Below are 26,220 nucleotides of genomic sequence, written 5' to 3'. Positions count from 1 at the left end.
CTTTATATTCCCAGATTCTAACAGAGGGCTCTGAATACAGGTGCATCCCAGGCAGTGTTGGACGGGAGCAATCCTGGTGCTTACTAACTTTGAGCTTGGCCATTCACACCCTCTAGGCACCCCCTTGCTGTTCCAGTCTGTGATGCTATACTCTTAGCAAGGGATTAATAAATAACTTTGTTGAATGAATTGTGTGAGTGTGAATTTGGAGACCCAGATGTTCCCCTTGCAGATGACTTGGCTATTACAGCTCCCTCCCTCTACCCTGGTTGATCTATGAAGGGTAAATGGGTTGTTCTCCCAGTAAAGGTGAAGACTGATTTCCTTTCTCTCTTGCTTTGGTAAGGGTGGACACACTCTTCTAATTTTCTTGGAGGTGGCTGCCTGACACACAGAAGTAAAGGGCCTGTGGACTCATCCAGCCCTCTGATCTTAGAGACTGAAGCCCCAAACAGGAAAATGAAGTTTGTGCAGTTACAGTAGTTACTGGAAGGACTGGGACTTGAACCCAGGACTCCTGACTTTCAGGTTCTTTCCATTCCTCATCTCCATCTTCCCCTGGCCATGTTTCTCTTGGCCTCTGGAATCTTGTCTCCCAACTGGTGCTTTATTTTACCCATAGTGCTCTGTCTGTAGTCCTCTGGTCTTGCTGTCTCCCCCTACTATGTGTTAGGCACTGTACTAGTGTTGGGAATAAAATGACAAACATGAAATGGGTCCCTGTTCTCAGAGATTTTAAACCTTCCTAGGCTCTGGGCCAATGGGAATTTGAACAGGTGAGCAAGATGGTTTTTCTCCTCTGTTCCTGTCTTAGTATGTGCACATTGCAGATACTTGATAATTTTTTTTTAATTGAATTACTGACTTGGCCTAAATTCCACTTAGAAATCTTTGTGCAGTTGAGAAGGCTGGCCTGGGTTCTGGCTGTGGCTCTCTGCACTCCACAGATTGCCATTCTAACAAAAAGCTTTTATTGGTTACCCTTACAGAAAATGAAGTCTGTACCTTCTTCGAAAGGCCACCGACGTTCCCTTTAAATCAGAGTTATGATGTAGGGGAGGTTCTTAGAACTGTTAGAAACCTCAAGATGCTTTAAGCAGGGAAGGTAAGGCCAAGGTCAAGCAGCTAGAGAGGAAGGAAGATGGTGTTTTCCCACCCCTAACACACACTGTACACTATCCCCTAAAAGGACCTAGTGTATTTTCTCCAGAACATTTCCTTAGCCAGGGTGGGCAACCTGCCTTGGACTCTGCCTCCATCCTTTTTTTCTCTCTCTTTGCTATCCATGTGTCTTTATTTATTTCATGTACATACTCTGTAGCAGCAAGCACCCCAGCGTCCCTAGGGTGGCTTCCACCACAGATTCTTGGATCTGCTTTTATAAAGGAAAGCAACTCAAAATGGGTTAACAAGCTTACTTTAATCGGTCAAACATATATCGTTTACCTCGTTCAGGGGAAAAAGGTCAGCACCCCGAACTTCAAAGTATACAGGCAGAATTATCAAGACAGAAACAGAGCAAGTAGACAGCTTTCCAAACTGTCCAACCATTACATCCATACCAAATCAACATCTGGGTTTTTCAAAGCTGGGGGCAGGGGGAGGCTCTGGACAACGGCTTCCCAGAATCCAGATCAAATCACAGAACACTTTCTCAAAGTGGGCCCCAAAACAAAGCTACACATCAAGGCTTATATAGCCTTCTCCTGGCTCAGAGAATGTAACAACCTTATTGACCCACTGGCCAATCAAAAAGTATCTACTGAAAAACAAGCCTCCCACCCCAGGCTTCAGGTGCACTTTAGCCTAGGGGCAGGGAAGATCTGCCAAATTTACATTCCCATTACAGTACATACTCTAATAGAAAAAGTGCTAGATTTAAAGTTAGAAAACCTGCGTTTTGTTCATTTGTACTTCAGTGACCACAGGCAAATCACTTCCCTCTCTGGTCTTTATTTTCTTCATCTGTAAAATAAGAAGTAGCATGGGATAGTGGAGGACTTGGTTTTAGGAAGACTTGAATTCGAATCCTACCTCAGACACTGACTGGCTGTGTGCTTTTGTGTAAGTCACACAAGTCACTCAACCTCTTAGTTTAATCATCTGTAAAAAAAAGGTTTAACTGAAAACACAAATTACCTTAGACAGAACTATTTGTCAGAAATTACTGGGAAAATTGGAAAGCAGCCTGGCAGAAAATAGGGTTACACCAACATCTTATACCATGAATAATCTCAAAATGGATGTGACTTGAATATTAAAGGTTATACCATTAAAAAAAAATACAGGGGCAGCTAAGTGGCGCAGTGAATAGAGCACTGGCCCTGGAGTCAGGAGGACCTGAGTTCAAATTTGACCTCAGACACTTAACACTTACTAGCCATATGACCTTGAGCAAGTCACTTCACTCCAATTGCCCTGCCCTCCCCCCTCCAAAAACAAAGCAAGAAAAAAACACAGAGAATCAGATCAGGTACCTTTCACAGCTATCACTACACAGTCAATTGTTAATCAAATGAGAGTCAGAGACAATTATAAAAGATAATTTTGATTACATGAAATCGAAAAGCATTTGCATGAACAAAATTAATGCAAGTAGGAAAAGAAGGGAAGGGATGAACTGAGGAAAAATCTTTGTATTAAATATCTCCCATAAGGGCCTGATAGCTATTTAGGCAAGTAGCAGAAATATAGTAAGACCCAAATGGATATGTAGTCAAAGGATGTGGACAAACACTTCTCAAAAGAATTTCAAACTATCAACTTTGTTGTTCAGTTGTGCTTAACTCTTCATGACCCCAGTTGAGGTTTTCTTGGCAAAGATACTAGAGTGGTTTACCATTTCCTTCTCTAGTTCATTTTACAGATAAGAAAACTGAGGCAAACAGGGTTAAATGACTTGCCCAGGGTCACATAGTAAGTATCTGAGGGCAGATATCAACTCAGGAAGATGAGGCTTTCTTACTTTGGGCCAACTGGCTGTCCAAAACTATCAACAACTGTTCTTCAAATCACTGAAAGAAATGCAAATCAAAATTAACCCAGATGGCTGGAGGGTGGAGCAACAAATTCCTTTGAAGTTTTCCTTCATAGGGGGCTCATAACTTTCTAGATAATTCTCCATTTTTCCTCAGCTGTTTTGCTTGGTTCAACTCCTGAGAACCATATACACTGCTTCTCCCCTTTCCCTCTGCCTGCCCCTCTTCAAGAGCTTCCTTTTCAGCTCTCTTCTCCCATTAGAGTGTAAACCCCTTGAAGGCAGAGACCGGTTTCCTTTTTCTGATGTGTATGCCCAGCCCTTAGCAATATGACTGTCACAAACCAGGAGCTTAATAAATGTTTATTGAACTGATGAGAGGGAAATCAATGATCTCTAGAGCCCTCTCTAAATCAATCCTAGGATCTTAAGGCTTTTGTGAACTCTGGCAGAACGAAGTCAGCTGGAATGAGGAAAACAACATCTTTGGTGACTACTGCTATGTAAACAGGAAGAACCAAGTCAACAACAAAACAATTGCTTGATGTGATAATGACCGAGCTTGAGAAGATAAGAGGTGCTCAGCAGAGGTGGAAGATTATGGATGTGGAGCTTGCCACAAAATGTCAGATTTTTACCTGGTGCTGCTCAGTTCTGCTGTTGATTTTCTTTGGTTATTTGTTGTTATAAAGGATGAGTCTCTGGGAGGGGGTGGGAAGGGAGGCATTGGGAAGTGTGGGTTATGGAGAAACCAAAGATATCAATAAAATTTATTTTAAATAAATGGGGGGGTCAATTACCCCTAAAGTCCTTTCTAGTTCTGATTCTGGGATCCTGTAACTCATTGAACTCTAAAGTCCCTTCCTAAACTCAAATTCTCTGTTCTTTCCTTTGATCCTGTTGTCTGACCCTTTCTTGAGAGCTTTTGTTAGTCAATAAATATTCATTAAGCACCTACTGGGTACCAGGCTCAGTGCCAAGTGCTGGGGATTACAAATACAAATAAAAAAAACCACCTCCCCCCCCCAAAGCAGTTTACCAGGAGTTTACACATAAGGAAGCAGAAAAGCAGAAAAGTGGGGGGAGTGAAAGGGGAGGGAAAGCACCCAGCAGGTATTTCACGGAGAAGTCCAAAAGCAGTATAGATGGGAAATGGGGTGAAGACTGTGTGAAGCTCCTTTCTAGAAGAGAAACGTCGTAATTCGGGGCCCTGGTCTCCATCCAGATGGTCCTATCAGAGGGGGCAGATGAGCATTTTGTGATCAGCATTGGGCATGCCAAGAAAGGCAAAAGACTGAGTGCCCTGGAGGAGTGGACAGTCCAATAGAGAGAAAAGTTCACATGCCAACAGCTACACACAAACAAGCTATATAAAGTGTCAGCAGGAAATCCACAGTGAAAGACCCCTTTAAGAGGGGTTGGAAGACGATTCCTGTAGGTGGGGTTTTAAAGAGCATGAGAAGGAAGTATGGAATCCAGGAGGTAGAGATGAGGAGGGAGAGCATTCCAGGCATGGGACATAGCCAGAGGAAATGTCCTGAGCCCAATGATGGAGGGTCTTGTTCTGGGTACCTCAAGAAGGTCGGTGTCGTTCAATGGTAGAGTGTGTGTGTATGCATATGTATGTATCTGTGTATGTTTGTGTATCTGTGTGTGTGTGCATGGGTGGGTGGGGCAGGTAGGGTATAAAAAGATGGGAAAGGAGGCCCTAGGTTATGAAGTGCTTTGGATGCCAAACAGAGGATTTTGTGTTTGATGCTGGAAGGGCTGGAGGAGATGGGATAGAATGGTATTGCTTATGCTGATAGGGAAGTTAGCCTTGGCAGGGAGTGCCAGACCACCTCTTCATGTGAGACAATGGTCAATGAAGAGATGGCACAAGGCATTTGAGTGGTGTGATAAGGAAGAAGGGAGAAGAGGGGGCTCACGGATGAGGCAAAGTTCTCAGCTGAGACAGTTGGGAGGTTCGAGGAGAGATGGCAAGGTTTGGAAGAGTGAGTTGATTAGTACAGTAGAATTACTGTAATGTAATGCCAAGGAAAGGCAACTTCCCAAGGTTCAAAATACCAGCATAGTTGCTCTCCATTTTACTCAGTGACAAACCAAGAACAGAGAAGATCAAAACATGACATCATTCAAAATACAGCATTTACTAAGTGTGATTAAATAATCTCCAAGTACTACCCCACCCCAGGACCTTCCAATCATTCAACCAATTACAAAGTCCCTGTTCTAAATACTACTCCACCCCTAGGCTGTACCTTCATTTAGTCCACCACAAAGTCCCTCTTCTCAAATGGAGATTAGTTTCCAAACATAAGTAAAGCACCTTCATTTGTTCAATCACAGAGCACAAAAAGGTCAAAAGTTCCCCACCCCTGGATCACAATTGAATCTACCCCAGAGTTACATGAAGTTTAAGCACAGCACTTAATACCCAAATGGAGGGCTTAGCAAGGCCACAAGATACATTGCCAGTCTCTTCATTAATTCATCCTCTGTCTGCAGAACAATCCTAGAACCCCTGAAAACATTAGCAAAACCCTCTCCCAGGATTTCTGTAAACATACAACAAGAAAATCCTTCTTCAGGGCTTCTGAACCAACAGAAAGGTTCCCAGACCCCTGCAACAACAGCACTGTCCTTCACCAGTGGACAGCATTCACTCTGTCTGCAGGACAGTCTCCAGACCCCTGCAACAACAGCACTGTCCTTCACCAGTGGACAGTATTCACTCTCTGTCTGCAGGACAGTCTCAGGAGCTCTTAGCCAACAGCCAGGTCCTAGAGGACTTCTTCAACAACAGGACTGTCTTTCCCCAGTGGACAAATCTGGCAAAACAACATCAAAACAGACAGACAAAGTACCAGCAAAACAGCCATATCTCCTCAGTCCTTGGCAGCTCAGGGGGCAGGTCTCAAAAGTCCAGGGCAATTCAAAGTGGCCCCCAGCAATTCTCTCAGTCTCTCTCTGCCTCCACGAGGTGCTGCTTCCAAAAAGTCACTCTGCCTCCCTCTTGTGTCTCTCCAAATCTACGTCACCAGCTCCTCCCAGTTCAGGACTCTCTTTTCACATCAACAAGTCCATCCCACAGGTGGGATTAACAAGCTCTGGGTTTTAACACAATCAATTTGAAAACCAAGCCAATACAGGGGAATCTTTATATTGCCATTACTATCACAATTACCTAACGGCAGTAAGGGCCATTTGAGGTTGTGTAAATTTGTAGTGGATCCAGACAGAGTGATTGTGTGATTTTCTCTTCCTGTTGTCTCTTGGTTACCAAATGTTATGGCCTCATTATGAACTCATTGATATCCCAACAGGGCCTCACCCAAGGGCCACATTTCTATGCCCATCCCAGAGTGACCCACCTATCTCTCTGACAGTTTATGCTCATTGGTGATAACACACTCCCTCCCTCCCTCCCCTCCTCTCCACTCTCAGGGCCCCATCAATGAAGATGTTCATTTTTATCTAACGGATAAACAGCCAAGTACACATTCCTCTGTCTGGCATTCAAGGCCCTCTATAACCTGGCACCATCCTGTCTTCTCTTCTTGTTATTCCCCTTCTCTTACTCTGTATTATGGCCCTACCACACAATTCCTCCCTGCTGGCCCCTCCTGCCTTCTCCTCCATCATCATGCCTGGGGTCCTCCTGCCCCATTTCTCTCTGCTCAGTCCATTTTCTGTGCTTCAAATGCCTTTCTTCTGTTTACCTGTTGAATTCTTATTCATCCTTTTGAGCTCATCTCAAATTCCATTTCTTCTAGGCTTCTTCCCCAGTTCCAGGTCATTAATGAACTCCCTTGGACTTCATGTAAACATAATATAATGTTGTCTATTGTTACATGTGTTGGTGGAGTAGCCTCTGATTTGTCCGTGAGCTTTTCAAGAGCAAGGGATCATGAGTTATCTTAACTTTGTCTCTCACCTAGTACAGGGCACTCGCTGCACACAGTAGATGATGAATAGTTTTGTGGATGGAAGGAATGAATCAGCAGTATAAAGTCTTAGCTCTACCCCTGACTCATTGGGTTACCTTGGGCAAATCACTTCTTCCTTTCTGGGTCTGAGGGTTAGGTTTGAATAACAACCCTCAGAGACTCCTTCCCTTTCTAAATCCTGTGATCTTATTTTATAGATTAGAAAACTGAGGGTGAATGAATGATAAAGCAGTTAGTTACTGAATCCTTGCTATGGCCAAAGTACTGGGGATACAGAGGGAGAAGCAATAGTCCCAGTATACAAAAAAACTCCCATCCTAATAGAGCAATGACTTCTTAACCTGGGATCCACAGATTCTCAGGGGCTCTGTGGTTAGATTTCAGGCAGGAGTTCACCAACTGGGATGGGAAAAAAAATCACAACCTTTTTTTTTTTATTAACTTCAAACTAAAATCTGGTATTTCCTTCATATTTTTTTTTTTACTTTTGCTTTTTGGAGGGTTAAGCAATAGGAGTTAAGTGACTTGCCCAAGGTCACATGGCTAGTGAGTGTTGAGTGTCTGAGGTCACATTTGAACTCAGGTCCTCCCTGACTCCAGGGTAGGTGCTCTATGCACTCCACCACCTAGCCACCCTCTTTCACAATTTTAAAACATTCTGAGAAATGGTCTCTAGGCTTTCCCAGACTGCCAGAGGAGCTGGCCACACAGAAAAGTCAGAAGCCTTTGTCAGTGAGGGAGAAGAAATAGAGAGCAGCTCCATTCACCCAAGTTTGCAAAATAGGAGCCAGCCTGTGTTCTACACTCTCCCTAATCTCCTCTATCCAGGCAGTTGCCAGTTTTTGCTGATTCTGATTCCCCCACACCTCTAGGGGAGATCCAGCCAGTTTACACTCGGATCACTTTTTGCTTATACCAGAGGTATCCAGCTCTGTCAGTAACTTTCCTCAAGTCACTAGTCAGTCAACAAACATTTAATAAGCGCTTCCTAGGGCAGACACAGCCCCTGTCTTCACGGCGCTTCCATTCCAAAGGGGAAGCCGAGAGACACTTGAACAGGATTCCTCCTGGGGTCCGCAATAGCTCCGGCCCCGCAGGAGGCCCGGCAAGCAAGGTTCTCCTGGGCCCGCCCCCTCCTCCCCTCCCTTCCCGGCTGTCAGAATGCTCCGCCCCCTTCCCCTGCTGCCTCCTCCCCTCCACGAGCTGTGTAGCCCAGCCAAAGACCTCGGCGCCCGCCGTGCCTCCTGAATAATGAATCACGCTGCCCCCGGGAAGGGGCGGGGCCGAGGCGAGGCGGCTACGACGCAGGCGCACGGCCCGGCCCGGGGGAGAGGGTCGCAAGATGGCGGCGCTGAAGGAAGCTCGGGGCTACGGGCTGTCTTGCGGGCGGGTGAGCGACGGCAACAAGGTGTCTGTCTTCCACGTGAAGCTTACCGACAGCGCTCTAAGGGCCTTCGAGAGCTACCGCGGCGGCCAGGTGAGGGCTCCGGCTCGGGGCACCGGCATTCCCTTGGGTCCTGTCCTCCCCTTCTCTGGGCTCCGCTCTCCCGGGCTCCCCGCGCCCCGGAGCGCCTCAGCTGGACTGAGCGTAGCCGGGCGCGCGCGGGGGCCGAGGCGCCGCGGGGCCCCTTTCTCTCTACCCCCTCGCCCCGCGCTGGGCAGTAGCGCCAGCGCGCGCCGGGTCCCGCTCCCCCCGCCCCCCAGCCAGGCGGGCGCCCCTTCCGGGCCCCCGTAGTCTCGGGGCTGCCCCCCTCCCCCCCTTTCCCTGCGGTGCTGTCCGGGCTGATCGAGTCCTGCCTGGAGGAGGCAAGCAGGTGATCTTCTTTCCCATCCCCGCCGTAATGGCTATCCGTGAAGTTTCCTCTCCCATCTCCGCTCAGTTTTTGGAAGCTGCCGCGGCATCGGGGGTGCCCCTTTGGACCCCGCCTGGACCCCTTGGCTGCGTGGTTCCTTGTCTGCGTGGCTCTCCCCCCCCCCCCCCAGGCTCGACTACTAGAGGCCACAGGTTTTCCTGGCCCCCGGGGTTTGTCCTGCTCCCTCCTGAAGATTTTGGGGTTCTGTCTTTACTGGCCAGTGTCCGTCACCCTTGGAGCTCTCCTGATTCCCCAGATTAGCTCAGCTGGGACAGTGTGGTTGGAGGGAGGGGCCTCCCCTTCCTCCGTGTTTCTAACCCCACTTTCAGCCATATGTTTTTCAGGGATCTGGCACTTGAGGGCTGCAGTGCCCGGTTGAGCAGAGGTGGGGTGCGTGTGGGTGGGGTCAGTGGGGTTTGTGGATCGTTTCTCTCCCTTTCTATCGAATCCAGTTCTCATCTTTGTTGTGGTCCCCCCAAGATTCATAGGTGAAGGGGTCCATTTTCCTCTTGGTTGCTTTCAGAGTACCTCTTGCTCCCCCTTTTAGAGGTTTAGGGGATGTTTCATTAAGGGAATCCGGGTGGGTGCTAGCTTACCTTTGGATTGTCCTAAAACCCAGGTCACCAGTCCCTGCGTTTTGTTGACCCAACTTTCCATCCCTGTGTATTTATTTGTTCTTCCTTTCTAAAAGTCCTTCACTTAAAAGACCAGAAACCCTCTTCTCTGTATTCCCAGATTGTCAGGGACATTTTCTACTTCTACCCAGAATTTGATGCAAGGTAGAGAATGCTGTGGATTGGGCTTCAGGTTGTTTTTAGGCTCATTAAGTAGGCCTTTTTGTGTTTGTGCCTCCCTCCCTCCAGTAGAAATTCACAGGGTTAATTCTGTACCTCCCTTCCACCCCCACCTTCCTTCCTAGGGAATTTCAGGTTCTTCACTGGGGAAGGCCAGGTAGGCTTTGGCTTCCAGGGGTCCCATGCCTTTCAGGAAGAAAGGTGTAGGAATAGAGTATGTTCTCCCAAATTCTTAGCTGGGATTCCTGCCTTCCTTCCTACCTTCTCTTTCAGGGTACCTCACAGATATAAGAGGGGTTTGGCTGCCTGTCCACAAAGGGCATACTTAGCTTTTGCCTTTGGGGTGATGGTGGAGGGGGTGGGGAGAGTGTGAGTAGAGACTAACTAGGAAGGAATGCTGCTTTCTTTCCTGCTGGAGACTTGTTTAGCACCATCAGGTAAGCTGGGAAATTTCATTGCCCTTATTTGTGCTGCCTTCCTTCCTCCAACTGTCTGCTAGTTCCCTCCCCCCCCCTTCCTTGGGAAGCAGGTTTTTGCCCCACTAAATGGTTCTTCAGAATGACAGCAGGCCACTCTGTAGATGAGGTGTCGAAATTTTATCTGTGCTGGTGGTGTCCTAGGTAGTTTTAGCTAGTCAGCAATTGAGGCAACTTTCCTAGAAACAACTGTAGAGAATTCATTACTGATGTAAATAAAACTGTGGACTTAGTACCCTGTGAGGCTTCTTAAGGGCTCTGTGGCCTTGTGAAACTAGGAAGTCCTAACTTTTTCTAACACATTATACATCATTCTTAACCTGACTGTACGGGTGAGGCTGCTGCCTGGCCACCTAACCTGTTTCACTCATCAGAAATGGCCAGCTTGTATATATACCATATGTTGTCATGCTACTATTTTTAATTTAGGGTGTGGGTTACATCCCATAACTTAAGTTGGATCATTTTAATCGGAGGGTTAAGGTAATTGCAGTCTTTTAGGTTTATCATATTGTATCACAACTTTATTTAAATATGTTTATAAGCTTTGTGTCAGTGGTCACTAGGGTCAAAAATGGTTTTGAAGTTTTCTTTAAAATACTCATTTTGCCTAAAGTGATTCTGTGTAATAGGTTGTGTTGAATTTGTTGTTGTTGTTGTTGGTTTTTGGAGGGGGGAAGGCTGGGCAGTTGGGGTTAAGTGACTTGCCCAAGGTCACAGGGCTAGTAAGTGTTAAGTGTCTGAGGCTGGATTTGAACTCAGGTCCTCCTGATTCCAGGGCTGGTGCTCTATTCACTGTGCAACCTAGCTGCCCCAGGTTGTGTTGAATTTTGAATTTATTTTATTTTATTCCTTAGATGAAATTTATTTGGGGTTTAAAAAAATATTATCTTTTATATTACTCACTTCCCAATTACTCTTTTCCCCCTTCTCGTACAATTAAGCAGTGTGAATAAACATATTGGCCTTGCCTGATAACTTAACCCTTATTCTTTTCTTATAGTGTACAGACTTTTTCTGCCAAGAGGAGGCAAACCTCATCATCAGTCTTCTGAAGTTTTGATTGAGCACTGTCTTTTAGTCCAAACTTGAATTCAGCATTCTCCCAGAAATTGTAGCATTTGTTTTTTAAAACATTTTTTGGACATGTTTTGTCTTTACATCACTTTCATTTTCAGAAATGTCTAAAAGATTAAAAAAAAGTAGCTTGACAGAACTTGACAGTTCATCAGCTAATCTGACATCAGTGTCATGTATTGTATGTGATACTTCATAGTCCCTGACCACTGCAGATAGGGGAGGGAAATATTCTTAATTTTATACTTTCTCTGGTATAAAAGATGATGGTGAGCCCTCCCACAGAATTCAGTTCAGCAAACATTCAGTAATCAGGAAAGAAGGAAACAAATATTATTATTGTTATTCTTTTTGCTTTTTGGAGGGCAATTGGGGTTAAAAGTAGTGACTTGCCCAAGGTCACAGGGCTAGTTTTTGTGTGTGTGTGTTAAGTGTCTGAGGCCAGACTTGAACTCAGGTCCTCCTGACTCCAGGGCCGGTGCTCTATTCACTATGCCACCTAAGCCGTGAAACAAACATTATCAAGCACCTATTATGTGCTAGGGACTGGTGTAAGTGCAGATATTACAGATATTATTTTATTCTGGCCTCACAACATCCTTGGAAGGGATGTACTATTATTATGACCATTTTACAGATTAGGAAACTGAGGCAGAAAAGTTAACTGACTTGCCCAGGGACACAGCTAGTAAAGGATCTGAATCCAAATTTGCATTTAGTCTTCCTGACTTCAGGCCCAGCACTGTATCCACTGGGTGATTTATCTGCTTTGAAGCTTTTTTTTTCTTAGGAAAAAAGAAAAAGTAAAGCTCATGTTCTACCCACAAGTTTACAGTCAAGTACGGAAGATCACATTTATACAACTAAATGAAAAGTTGTAATATTAGAACTTGATATTGGATATTGATCTAAATGAAGAGAAATTTAGGGGTGGAGAAATCTGTACCTTGCATATAGTAGACCCTTAATTGATATCGAATTGAGTTTGTTGTGATATCTTTTCTTTTTAAGAGCATTCAGAGAATGCTGCCTTTGGGAGGGTGCCATCTAAGCTTGGGCTTTAGAAAATGTCATTTACTAGTGGTTGTAGGTAAAATGATTTGGAAAAAAGACTTGAAGACTTGACTTATGTAACCAGTAACAGTTATTAAAAACAACACATATAGGACTATAAACAAAATCTAGCAGTTAGAGGGGCTTGGTCTTCAGGTTCTCCAAAACAAAAGGAAAGCCAGGAAATAATTTACTTGTTAGGGTAAGCCTTTTTTTTTTTTTTTTTTAAATTGGCATGTATGAGAGGGGGATACATGTCCTTTGAATTTAATTTTAAAATATTTTTGTTGTTATGAATTTAAATCTTAACCATTTGAAAAGCAAGTAGAAATTCTATACTTAAAAAGTCTGGCGTCTGCACTGCTTTTTTGCTGTGGCAGAGTGCAATGGATGGAGCCCTGTGGAAAGATAAGCATGTAAGTTGCTGGCTGTGGAGTCCTTTGCTTGATTCTCTGTGTACTCGAGTTGTCAGTCAGTCATTGGATAGTTCCTATAGACATCACTACCAACTGTAGATATGTGTTTTTTCTTATCAGGCAATTACAGGGATGATAATCTATAAAGGGTTCTTCAGTTCAAGGCCCATTTTAAATGTTGCCTCCTCTGTGAAGCCTTTTCTGTTTACCTCAGTGAGAAAAGGTCTGTCTTCCTAGTCTTACCTGCATTAGGTAACCATCTATATCTCTCTCATGGCACAATCCTGCCCTAGCTTGTGGTTATTTGTATACCTCTTTTTAAGAAAAGAGGACCCTGTATTCTGGTTAAGATGGGGCAGTTACCAGTTTCCTGCCTGGAGTGGTTTCTTTACAAGTCTTTCTCCCTTACTAGATTTTAAGCACCTTGAGGACTGTGTTAATTCAACTTTGTATTTCCCCCTCCCTAACAAAACCAAACTAAAAAAAAAAAACAAAACAAACCAAAAACCAGCTGATGTGTTACCCATAAAAGGCGCTCAGTAAATATTTGTTGAATGAATGTTCTAGGAATTAGCTTGGTTAGTGGTTTCAGAGTCTGATCTGTTCTCCTAAAGTGTGTGGGCCTGCTGCATAAGTCAGCCAGGGCACAGGCAGGGAAATCCTAAATTAGCTTCCATTTGTCTCCCACTCATTGATGCCCCAGTAAGCTTGCTTAGCGTTTTTGTTCTTCTTTGTCGCACATTATTATGCATACCTTTTACCTTATGAATGTTGTTGCCAATAAAATGAGAGACTAAGCCTAGCAGTGATGGTGCAGTCCAGTTTTTACTTCCTGAGTACTCTTGACTTGTAAAGTTGAGTGTGCCCCCTACTTTTTTAGATGATTGATGTTTTTTGAGCCATAGTGTATGGAGGCTTCAGATGCATCTGTGGAAATCTATACTATAGAGCTATTCCATCCTCTGGTGGTTTCCCACTTAAGTTGGAGCATGCAGTCCTGTTGACATAGCAAATTTTACAAGTTTCAGGTTCTCTCAATTATAGAAATCATCCATTTTTATTTTTGTTCTTTAAGATCAAGGAATGTAGCTGAAGGGCGTGTGTTAATGACTACATCCTGTTTCTTAATGCTTTAGTGGAATGATTTATTTGATTTGCGTACTTCATCATTGGTGATTGCCATCCCTTCACCCCTGAGGAGAGAGTCTTCATAAGGTGCTGTGGTTCTAGTACCATTTGGTGACTAACTCCTCTGGTGATGAACTTATGGACCTGGCTTGTCTTCTGATGACAGACACAGATGTTTGTCTGTGGATACTCACAGTCTTTCTAACTTGTATGGGACCTTCCCAAGTTTATATTTTGTTGACATGACCTTTAAGAACTCAGAATCCACTCCATGCCATGCTGAGACATTGGCAGAAGACTGAAGTGGAAGATGTTTCTTGAAATCAAGAAAGACGTCCAGTATATTGGTTAGATTCCCTGTGGGAAACTTTTGGGATAGCATTAAGGCATAGTTGGGTTTCGGTCTTCACAGTTGAACAGAACTGCATATTGATTGAAATACAACTCATATTTGTTCAGTGTTTTCAGTTCTTTCCACTTGACTTCTATGTGCAAGTATTATCCTCATTTCACAGAGTAAGAAACTGAGACAAGGCTAGAAGATCATGTTGCTAGAAAGTGGAGGAATCCAGACTTCAACCCCGGATGCTTCAGTTTAGTCTTCTTTCTACTGCACCTTATTTTCTCTTTGAATTTAACTGATATTTTCCAATTATTTGGTAAAAGGACATTGTTTTCCAGTTTAGATATCCCAGACCATTCTGAAAACTGACTATGTGTTTCAGAGTGGGTATTTTAAAGCAATGTATTGTAGTCATGTAGTGGATTAAATACCTGCAAGTTCTGGGTCCAGTGGTTTCAGGAAGGTGAGCCTCCTGTGAGAGAGAAATACTGATTAAGCCATTGTGATCCCAGAGGGGAGTTTGCAGCAGAGTTTATTATTTAGGTACTTGTGTGTAATCAGCTCTCTGTGAGCTTTCTTTCTTTTTTTGATTCATTAGGACTGTAATAGTTCATTGTTCTTGAAGCAATTTTGATATCACTATAGATTGTGACATTGGTGAATAATTCTTTGGAGGTAGAGCAAGCTAGTTTGGACATTCAGAGAACAAGTATCTTCTGTGTTATCTGCTGCTTTTTCCCTTTGAATTCAGTGGCATCAGAAAGTGCAGAAAATACTTAATTCCTAAAATTCAGTTCCATTGGGGCATCTAGGTGGTGCAGTGAATAGAACTCCGGCCCTGGAGTTAGGAGGGCCTGAGTTCAAATCCAGCCTCAGACATCTAACACAAAACTAGTCATGTGACCTTGGGCAAGCCACTTAACCCCAATTGCCTTACTTTCTCCCATCCAAAAAGAAAAAAAAAGAATGTTTGAGACTATTGTCCTTCCATTTTAAAAAGCGAATATTATTTCTGCCATATCCTAATATAATTAAAATTTGCATAAGTTATTGATGTCTTCTTTGAAAACTGTGTGACTATAATTTACACCTAAAGTGATTTATGGTTACATTGAGAGTAAACCACCAGTCACAAAGGAACATTTAAAAAAAAATGTGTATATATTTTGTTTGGTGGCCTGCCAGTGCAATTAAGAGTTTGATTATTTTGTCATTTTACCTTAAAAATGATCTGGTATCCAGATAAATACTCTAGAGTGTCTGCTTCTTTACTGAATAAAAACATTGGAGAAACCTTGTGTCTTAAATGGTGTGGAGCGCACTTTGCTCTGATGCTAATTATATCTTAAATGGCTTGCCCCATCTCTAGCCAAGTTGAAATTTAGCTTGCCATTGACCGATTTCATACAGGTCATCATCATAATGGGTAGCTCATTTCAAGCACTTTTGAAAGAATAGTGCTTTTCTTTTCAAAAAAGTTCATGAAAATTTTCAGTTTGTAAAGATAGGAAAGGTATGAGCAACTTGTAAACATGCTTTCAATAGTTACAATTCTAATTTCTATAGTGTTTTAAGCTTTACAGAGCACTTCCCTCACAACAGCCTTATGAGGTAGGTGATGTAAGTATTATTATCCCCATTTTACAGATGAGGAAATTGTGGCTCTTGAAGGTGTATAGATTGACAGGTTGCATGACTAACAGGAGATGGAATCTCAAACCTGGATCTTCTGACTCCCAGTCCAGTGCTGTTCTTCTCTTCCTTGTTTGTGGGGGAGGAGGAGTTTGTGCTACCATTGAGTTTGTTTTAATAGGAGAAGCAATGTGACGTGATTAAAAGACTAATCCAAAAACCTGGAACTCCAGTCCCAGCTCTGGCCACGTGAGCTTGGTCAGATCAGTTTATTTATGCCTTTGAAAAGTGGTGGTTATAGGGCTTATCCTCTGTCTCACAGGGCTGTTGTGAAGAAACACTTTGTTAAGCTAGAAAGCACGATATAAATGTGAACTGTTATTAAAGAATCCTTCATTCAGCAAACATTTATATGCCCTCTATGCATTGGGTGCAGGAAAGATGGAATTTATATAAGACCCAGTCTCTTCCATGATGAAAGTTGAAGTCTAGTTAGGAGTATAAAATAAATGCCCAGATACTTTTCAGCCACATTCCTTGATAAGGGTGTTAAGAAGTTACCCAGGTGTGGTATGGGAGACTGCATTTTAAACACCAGATCCCATGTGCACCCAAACTTATTTGTTAGAGTAGAAGGTCTTAGCCTTTTTTTGTGTGCTGGCTTCTTTGACCATCTTGTGAAAGCTGTGGACCTACACTTCTCAGAATCATGTTTTTAAATGCATCAGATACAAAACATAGGATTACGAAGGAAACTAATTCTATTGGAAATACAGTTATCAAAAAATTTTTTAAAACCGAGTTCATTCAGGAGTGGAGAACTTGTGGACTTAAGGCCACATGTGGCCCTCTAGGTCCTCAACTGTGGCCCTTTGACAGAAGCCAAACTTTGAAGAACACATCTCCTTAATAAAAAGATTTGTTGTGTAAAACTTGTACCCAGTCAAAAGGCAGCACCCAGGGATCTAGAAGGCCACATGTTTCCTACCCCTGTAATAGTAGAATTTCTCCCTTTACCCAGCTACCACTGTGTTGGAGGGAAGAGATGAACAGGAATATCCAATAGTTCAGAAAATTTACTTTAAAATCTCTACTGTTGGTGCACATTTGTAAAAGGAGAAGGAAAAAAGATTTTATGCGTCATTGTAATATCAATTTGTGCCAGCTAATCCATGGGAGAGATACATTTTGGCTAGCTTTCTGGTTCTGCTAGCTAATCAGACACAAGAGGAAACAAGGAGAACCCAGCTGAGCAAGCCCAGGTAAAGCTTCAATTCACACCGGCTGCTCAGTCTGGCCAGAGCTAGATCCAGAGGACTGTTAAGAGATCTTTTGGTAGGTGTGTTCATATTCATGGGGGCCAGGTTGAAATAACAACCGCTGTTAAGCTGTGGGTTTTAATTTTTTATTCAGTTTTACTTTTTCCAGTAGCCAGTAGAATGAATACAGATTTTTAAAATGAACATTGAATTAAGCTATGACATTTAGAGTCATAGACTCTTAATGAGTTGGGAATAACCTTGGAGGTATTCTAGTCTAGCCTCAACTTGAAGCATAAATCTTCTCTACAACATAGCTGACATTTTACATAGCTTTTAAGTATTTACAGAAAGCTTTATCTTATTTGCTCCTCATAATAGTGTCATTTGATCCTCAGAACAACCCTGTTAGGGTAGGTACACGAATTTTAATGTGATTTTATAGATAAGAAAACTGAAGCCCAAGAGGTTAAGTGATGGGTCACATAACTAGTAATTTTGGGAAATGGGATTAGACTTCAGATATCTACTTACTCCAAGTTCAGCTCTTTGCATCATTCTGTATTTCCTTTCCTTGACGGTATGATTATTGAACCTCTACTTTGAAATGAGCAGTGATTGGGAAATTAATAAAATAAGCAGCTTGTTTTATTGTTGGACAGTTCTGATTATTATGAATTTCCTTCTCAGGTGCCTTATCTTCATTTTTGTGGCTCTTGTTCATTGTTTCTGGTTCTTACCTTTGAGATCAGAGTAAAAAGTTGCTTTCTTTCTTCTCTGTGACTATGCCAGAGGTGTTTGAAGACAGAGTTCATATTCTTGGATCTGGAGGTTCTCTCTGCCTGGTCCCCCCTCCCCCTTTCTCCAACAGGCTGAGCATCACCAATTCTTTTAACTGATCAATTTATAGCATGATTCCCAACACCCTCTATAAGTCATCCTTTTCTGAATAAAATACTTTGTCCATATCCCTTCCAAAATGAGCCTAGAACTGAACATACCTGCCCTGGTCCCTGGTACCCATTTGGAGTATTTGTGAACATCTTAATTATGGTTGATTTTAGAATAACATTTTGTTTTGTTAAAATCTTTGGAGACAGACAACTTTGTTTTAATCCTCAGATTAAGTATTAAATTAATGCATAGATTTCTCCAAGAAAATTTTGGGAAGACCCTCTGACAATACAGTGTATGATACTTTTTTTTTCAGAAGAGAAATACTTTTCTGTTAGTGACTATTTTGTTCTGAGGCACTGCAAACCTGTTGGGCCTCATATATCATTTCAGAGCACGGTGACTACTTCAATTCAGTGATACTCTGGTCTGTTAAAGAGCCTTATTATGGGACTTCAGATTTAATGTAAGTCAAGTTGTATTTCTGAAATATAATAAATAATAATTTTGTCTCACTTCAGGTGTCATATTCTTTGTAAGAGCTTTTCTTGGTCTGTTCCAGTTGTTACCATTTCCTTCCCCCAAATTTAATTTTTATTTATTTATTTTTTTATATGATCTCCCTTCAGTGGAAGATAAGTTCCCTGAGGGTGAGGAATTTTTTTTTTTTGGTGTCACTAGCACCTAGCACAGTCTCTGACACTTAAGAAGAAGATACTTAATAAATGCTTTTTGTGAGAGAATTGAAGAGCCTTGAGCCGGGAATCAGCTCTTACTTTTCATTCTGATCCTTCTGCTAAATTTTTGTGTGACTCCGGCAAGAACTCCCAGATCGAGGAGAAAATACTGTAAGTAGGCCGAAAGAAAGAATTCAACCGCGGGACTACAGTTAGGATCATATCGGGTTTAACAGCTACCACTATTAGGAAGCAGAGGACTTGGAATATAGTCTATTTTAAACATAATCTATTTTTTTTTCAGTCTTTTGACTTTGTTGATTTCTTGATTTCTCTTAGAATCATTTGGCCATTTTGGTCTTTAAGGAGTTATTTTTAGAAATGTTTTGTACCCTTTTATAAAGGTATTATTACTTCTTTTCATAACTCTTATTTCTCTTCCCATTTTTTCCTTTACTACTCTTATTTGGTTTAAATTTATTTTTTTGCTCCCTTTTTGGGGACTACTTTAACTGTTCTAAGAGAATTCTTGTTGTGCTTGTGTCCAATCTACATTTTTCTTTGAGAGACTTTGCTTGTAGCTATTCTCAAAAATTGTCTTATTCTGTGTTTGTGTCTTGAGCTTCTCTGTCACTGTAGCAGCTCTTTTTGGTTGGATTATTTTTTTTTATTGGTTCACACAGTCTTTCAGCCTCCCTCTTGCTTTTGGACTTTATGTTAGTGTTGGGTTTTGCTCAGTTCTAGGGGATAACGTCTAGCTTGAGCTTCTGTCATTTTGTGATCTCCTGTTTCCACAGCTCTGTCTGAATGGCAAGTCCCTCCCCAAAATGGTAACTTCAGGAGGAACTCACTAGTGAGAGAAGGTAGCTGAGGCATGGGTGATGAGGTCTGAAGAGTCAGAAGTAGAGCCAGGAGAATAATGAAATACACACTTATTAAGTATCTGAGGCAGTATTTGAACTCTGGTTTTCCTGATTCCAAGTCCAACACTCTTTGCATTATACCACCTTGCTGCCATACTAGAGTTATGAAATGTATTTCCATAAGAAATTCTAATACTTTCTGGTATTTTTCCAGATAATAAACTTCATGAAATAGAAAATCACATTCTAATAAGCAAAATTATTTATTATTGCACATTTTTAATGTATATATTACTTAACAGACACTGATTGGACCTCTGTGACATGAAAAGATAGATTCTGGCCTTGCCTTTGTGAATCTGGTAGGGGATTTGACATATACAAAATAGTGCATTATTAGTGTGGAGAAGTGCAGGCAAAATACTAAGTGATGTTTCAGGTAGAAAATACCATTACTTGGATGGGTCAGGGAAGACTATATGGAGGAGATAATATTTGAATTGGTATTTTTAAAAAGTTTCAGCAAGAGATGTTGATGGGATGAGTGAGTGCAGTCTAGCCTGGGGATGAAGATGAGTTAAAGGAAAGAGGTGAGGAAGAACAACTTTCCTGAAGGGTGGTTGAGTAAGATGCAACGAGGGCCCAGGGTCAGAATGTGGGGGTCATTGAAGGCCAGGAAGAAGTGCTTGGATTTTATTTTGAGCTTGAGGGACTCACTGGAGAGTTGTGATGTAGAGAAGTGACAAACCTAGATCTATGTATAAATGGAGGATAAAGCTGATAGATTATGAAAGATGTACTGTGGCCCTTCATACATAGTATTTTATGGGTACAAAATTCTTGAGTTACATTTTCTCTTTTGAGCCTCATGATTAGCTTATAAGAGATAGGTTTTAGTCCTTTTTCCTTCTGACACCAGCTGTTACTCCAATAGCTAGGTAGCACAGTGGATAGAATTCTGGTCCTGGAGTCAGGAAAACCTGAGTTTCAAATGTGACCTCAACACTTCCCAGCTGTGTGACTCTGGGCAAGTCACTTGACCTTTGTCTGCCAAAATTTCCTCAACTATAAAATGGGCATAATAATAGCACCTCTCTCCTAGGGTTGTTTTGCAAGATCAATTATTGAGAAGGCAAGCAATTTGATATACATGTGCAGTCATGCAAAACATATATCCATATTAGTCATGTTGTAAAAGAAAATACAGACCAAAAAAACAACAAGAAAAATAAAGTAAAAAAAAGTATGCTTCAATCTGTGGTCAAACTCCATCAGTTCTTTCTTTAGAGATGGATAGCATTTTTCATCATAAGTCCTTCAGAATTGTCTTGCTGAGAATAGCTGAGTCTTCCACAGTTTGTCATTGGTACAATATTGTTACTGTATATGATATCCTCCTGGTTCTGCTCATTTCAGTTTTCATCAGCTCATGCAAATCTTCCCAGGATTTTCTGAGAGCATCCTGTTCATCTTTTCTTATAGCACAATAATAGTATTCCATCACAACCATATACCACAGCTTGTTCAGCCATTCCCTAATGGATTGACATCCCTTCAATTTCCAATTCTTTACCACCACAAAAAGAGCTAATTTAAATATTTTGTATAGATAGCACCTTTTCCTTTTTCTTTGATCTCTTTGTGATACAGACCTAGTGGTGGTAATGCAGAAACTAATTTTCTTTTTGCTTTTTTGGAGGGGTACTGGTAGGGCAATTGGGGTTAAGTGACTTGCCTAAAGTCACAAGGCTAGTTTTGTGTTAAATGTCCAAGGCCAAATTTGAACTCAGGTCCTTCTGACTCCAGGGCCAGTGCTCTATACACTGTGTCACCTAGCTGCCCCCAGAACTAATTTTTTAAGATGCATTTGTGTCACCTTTGCCTTGGACAAGTACCTTGTAACTGTTTATGGTGCAGGAGGTTACTTGGGCTTTTTGAGCATCTAAATTTCCTGTATAAAGCAGTGAATGTTCTTGCCTCCTCATTGGTGTCTTGTTCTTCTCTTCCTTTTGCTGACTCGAGCAGTGTTATGTGATCTCTGCTGGCCTTTCCTCTGAGGGTAGGGAGTAATTTCCTTTTGAAATGTCACTCCATTTTGGAGGATGGGGATCAGTATGGATTTCTATCCCATCCTTCTGCTGAGACCTGATATTACTCTGGAGTGGAGTCTGACACCACAGTTTTTATACAAATGGAGTTGTTCTTTCTTTCCAGGTTTGCTCAGTGACTTTCCTTTTTGGCTTTTGGAGGAAAAATTCTGGCTGTAAGAGGAATTTCTCTAATTGTTAAATGTCTCTGTCTTCCTTTCATGTCCATAAAGCTCCAGTTGCTTAGCCTATGCTTTTGAATTTCTGCTCTAGTTTGTAGGAATTTGGAAATGATGAGATTGTTACTACCTAAAGTAGTTTACCCATTTCCATACTAAGAGCAAATGTACTTTCTGGTGAGAAGAAATTGTTGTTTGTTTTTTCTTATGAGTTCTGCTTGGAAAAGTAGGTTCTAAGAAATTTCAATAGCCAACAAGTCAGCCAGCAAGTGTTTATCTATTTTTTAAAATTATAATTTATTTTTGTTTAGTCAGCAAAAATCCACCATTGTTTGTATGGCATTGTTTGTAATTTTAAATTTTCATTTTTAATTATTTTGTGGTAGGTTTTTTTTTCCTCCATTTACCTTGTTGTAGACACTGTGAATATATTCTTGGCTGTGCTTCATTCTATATTGTATTCTTGCCTGTGCTTTATTCTGTATCAGTTCATGTAGTTGCCATGATTCTTTGTATTCATTATGCTCATAATCTCTTATGACACAGTATTTGATTACATTTATGTACCACAATCCGTCTAGACATTCTCCAATTTATGGGCAGCTACTTTGTTTTTAGTTATTTGCTATGACAAAAAGTGCTGCTGGGAATATTTTGGTGTATCTTGATAGAACCTTTCTTTTTTGTCATTGGCTTCCTTGGAGTATATGCCAAGCAGTAGACTCTCTGGGTAAAAGGATATGGACATTTTAGTCACATTTTTTTTGCATAATTGCAAATTTCTTTTTACAGTGTACTAGTTGTACCAGTTCTCAATTCCACCAGCAATGCATTAATGTTCTTAACTTTATAATCCCTCCAACATTGACTATTAACATCTTTGCTGCTTTGCTGGGTATGAATTGGAAGCCTAGGGTTGTTTTGATTTACATTTCTCTTATAAGGTATTTGGACATTTTTCATGTGATTATTAATAAATAATTTGCAGTTCTTCCCTTAAGAACTCAGAGGATTTTATGTTTGATCCTGGAAGTAATAGGGAGTCACTTTATTGAGCAAGAGGGGTGGTGTGGTCAGACTAGTGCTTTAGGAAAATATTCTTGTTTTGACGAAAAAATTTAACAAAATGTGGCAGTCTTTGCGTTGGAAGAGCATTGGATTTGGAATCAGAAAGATAAGAGTTTGAAGTCATGGCCCCTTTAACTTTGTAACCTTGTATAAAGTGCTTTACCTTTCTGAATCTGTATTTTTAATTTCCAGATGGAAACAATCATCTCTGCTTTGCTTCCTTAAGGGGAGTTTGTGAAGATCCGAATAAATAATGAATGCTAGCCTCTTTTGACTATAGCATCTACATTAAGTGTATCAAGAACAGCCATACTGTGATTGCTGACTCTTGACATTTATTAGCTGCATGACACTAAGAAGTAATTTCTCTTTTGCAGGCCTCAGTTTATGTTTCTGTAAAATGGGGTTACTAAGGAAAGGTTTGTAAAATTTGAGTGCTAAATGAAAACGAATTATTATTAATTGAAACAATACAAACAAATGCACAGTGTTTTCAGAAAAACTGCTATGTAAAAGCTACTAAGTTAGAAGCCTTTGGTTCATTTACAGAAAAATTTGGTAGAGTTCGTTTAAGTATCTCCCAAATGCATTTTAAAATGTGATTCAGTTTACAGAAATTCCATTTATATAGAATCATATATTTAGAGCTTAGAGGTCATCTCTTGAAAACACTGAGGTTCAGAGTTTATAACTTGCCTGAGGTGATAGAAGTAGCAGAAGTAGTCTGTGACTTGAATATTTACTTTTCTGTATTGATCAGCCTCTTCGAAGAAGTGCATCTGTCATGTCAAATGAGTCAAAAAATCTGTCCAGTAGGACCCCAGGGGAGGTCCCTGGGAGCACAAAGTAGGTACAGCCCAACTTAGGGTAAACGAGAATAGTAGTAGTTCATCTGCACAAGTCTCCTGATGTTGGACCTCAGTTCAATTCAGTAAACATTTATTAAGCTCTTGGTATGTGCCAGGTACAGTGCTGAGCTCTGGGGCTACAAATAAGAAAAAGAGTCACTGCCCTCAAGAAGCTTGCAATCTAATGGGAGGGAGTCCACATTACAAAATGAAGCTGACCAGCTGGGGTGGGGCAGAGGGGAATCAGGGAGTACCCAGAACTGGGGCATGATATTTCTGGGATGGGAAACGAAGCCAAGCGGCTGATGGAAAATAGAGTTATTTACAAAGTTCTGAGCCCTCTACAAAGGAAGGCATTTGGAAGGAGTTTATTGCTGGGCTCCCCAGTCAGAGGGGAGAGGGCACAGAGATCTGAGAAGGGGCTGAGTCAATCTGCATGATGATGAGGTTTCAGGTGATAAGCTTCTCTTGGGAGAAGAGAAAAATAATCTAAATTTAAATCATAATCTAAATGAAAATTCTCATGTTTTAAATCCACTTAAAATACATAAAGGATGATGAAAAGGTTTAGAGGAAAAGAAAATTTTGACTTAACTTGAAAGGTTTGCTCTTAATTGTCAAATAAAAGAACAGAGGCCACAGTCATAACTCGTAATGTAAATTTTTACTATTGTTTTTTGTGAGGAACCTTTTTTGATTTTGGAATTTGAGATGTTTCTGCTGTAGATTTTAAATAATTGGCTGCTTAATTTGAAAAAAAAAAAGTGAAGTTTTGAATCAGAAAGAAGGCATGGTGACATGCTGGCCAGCTTGTGTTTTCTGACAGTTGACTCCCTGGCTGCTGCATGTATTTTTCCAAGCACACTGTAAACTAATTATAATACTGTCTTTAGTGTTTGTGCTTTGGGGTCACTTCATGACGCCAGAATCTTTTTAGGACAAAATGAGCTAAAATAGTAGAGGGTAGTGGAAAAGGTAGTTGGAAGTGCTGGGTTTGGGTTCTGGCTTAATCTGAGCTATATGTTCAAAATAGGTCAAATAACTTAACCTCTCTAGAGTTTTCTTATCTGAAAAATGGAGATAATAATACCTTCCATACCTACCTTACAGAGATGCTGTACAGATCAAATGAGGCAAAATCAGTGAATGTACTTTATAAATGATAAATTATTGAGATTACTCCCCCTCCCCCACCCCCCACATTTTGGGAGGAAAATAGACAAATTAGAAAGATTCCAGGGGAATGTGATTAGGAGAGGGAACTTGAAACCATGTCATGTGAAGATCAGTTGAAGGAACTGGAAAGGGTTAGCCTGGAAAAGAAGTCTTAAGGGAATACGATGTTTCAAATATTTAAAAGGCTGTTTTTTGAGAAAGGAATTAATCATGTCCTCTATTCCTCCAGAGAGCAGAATTTAGAAGCAATGGGTGAGTGTTACAGAGAGATAGGTTACTTCTCGGCTTCCCCAGAGTAAAGGGAACTGAGGCTCAGAGGGAAGATGCCTTAGGAGATCATCCTCCTTCGGTGGAGAGCCTGAGCAGAGGGTATGGGGCTGGTCAAGGATGGTGGCAGAAGCTGATTGAAGTGACCTCTGAGGGCTCTTCTAGTTCCAAGGTTCTCTAATTCCCTGTGTATTTATTAAGAATTCATATTATTAAACTAACTTTAGAGCTCATTTTATTAGAAATTATGCTTTGTAGCAAATGACATGAAGATCCATAGTATTTCTATGCCATGTATGAAGGAGTCAGAATGGTCGCTGTGATCCAAGAACCCATTTTGGTTCCATGGTAATCCTATAAGGACTTAATTTAGGGCTGTCTTTCCACTTACATACAGAAGAAATGAAATCAGTTCTAGATAAAATGAGCTGGTTATATTTCAGAGTAGTTTGAGGGAAGTAAAGCTTCCTGTATGCCATCTTGTGCCACCCTCACCAAGGATTTATTTAGTCCATTTTTGCACCCCGAATTCAGTATGTCTAAAAGTGAACTCAGCCTCACTTGTTCACCAGATCTGTTTCCTTCTCTCCCATTTTTGTTAATGGTGACCTCCCAACCCCCAGTTCACCCTGGCCTCTCAGTCATTTCATATCCATCATATCCAGTGAGTCAGCCTTTGCGAATTTATTCATTCCCTTCTTTCAGTCCTTCTTATACTCTCTCTCCTAATGGCTTCTGTCTTTCTATTCCAATGTATCCTATAAACTCTTACTTTTGTTTTTTTTTCCCTGAGTAATCTTCTTATTCTATTTGTTTCTTTGTTGATTCTCCCCTGCTCAAAGAACAACTTCTCTTGGCCATACAACAAAGATCAAGTTACTTAGCCTGGAACACTCTGACTCTAGCCTTCCTTTCTAGGCTTATCTCTCACTACTCCCCTTCATACAACTTAAGCTTCCATCCAGGTGGCCTGTTCACTCTTTTCCAAACATTCTCTGTGCTTCCTCACCCTTCTGTCTTTGCTCAGCTCTTTTGCCTCTGCCTGGAATGTCTTCCCTTCTCTTCCACATCTCTACTTAAATCCTGCGTATCATTTGACCTCATTATCTTTTCCTCCAAATCCTTCTTCCTTCCACACTTTCCTCTTACTTATCTTACTTACTTACTTACTTACTTACTTACTTACTTACTTACTTACTTACT

The 26,220-nt window shown here is 41.3% G+C and overlaps 2 protein-coding genes across 3 annotated transcripts in view; one reads left to right on the top strand and one right to left on the bottom strand.

Annotated features, from left to right (window-relative positions):
• The window catches only part of REX1BD (required for excision 1-B domain containing), a 268,541-nt gene that overhangs the window by 83,039 nt on the left and 159,282 nt on the right, over positions 1 to 26,220 (bottom strand). The window lies entirely within an intron of this gene.
• The window catches only part of ELL (elongation factor for RNA polymerase II), a 148,931-nt gene continuing 130,926 nt past the window's right edge, over positions 8,216 to 26,220 (top strand). The window contains exon 1 of the mRNA XM_069065711.1: positions 8,216 to 8,404. Within this exon, the coding sequence (XP_068921812.1) occupies positions 8,270 to 8,404 (135 nt within the window). The 5' untranslated portion in view covers positions 8,216 to 8,269. The remainder of the gene's footprint in view (positions 8,405 to 26,220) is intronic.

Source organism: Petaurus breviceps, unplaced genomic scaffold (genome assembly GCF_028583685.1).
Source record: "Petaurus breviceps papuanus isolate PSGF00001 unplaced genomic scaffold, PetGlider_PUasm1.0 108, whole genome shotgun sequence".
NCBI classification, from domain to species: Eukaryota; Metazoa; Chordata; class Mammalia; order Diprotodontia; family Petauridae; genus Petaurus; species Petaurus breviceps.
This window is presented reverse-complemented; position numbering and strand designations above follow the sequence as displayed.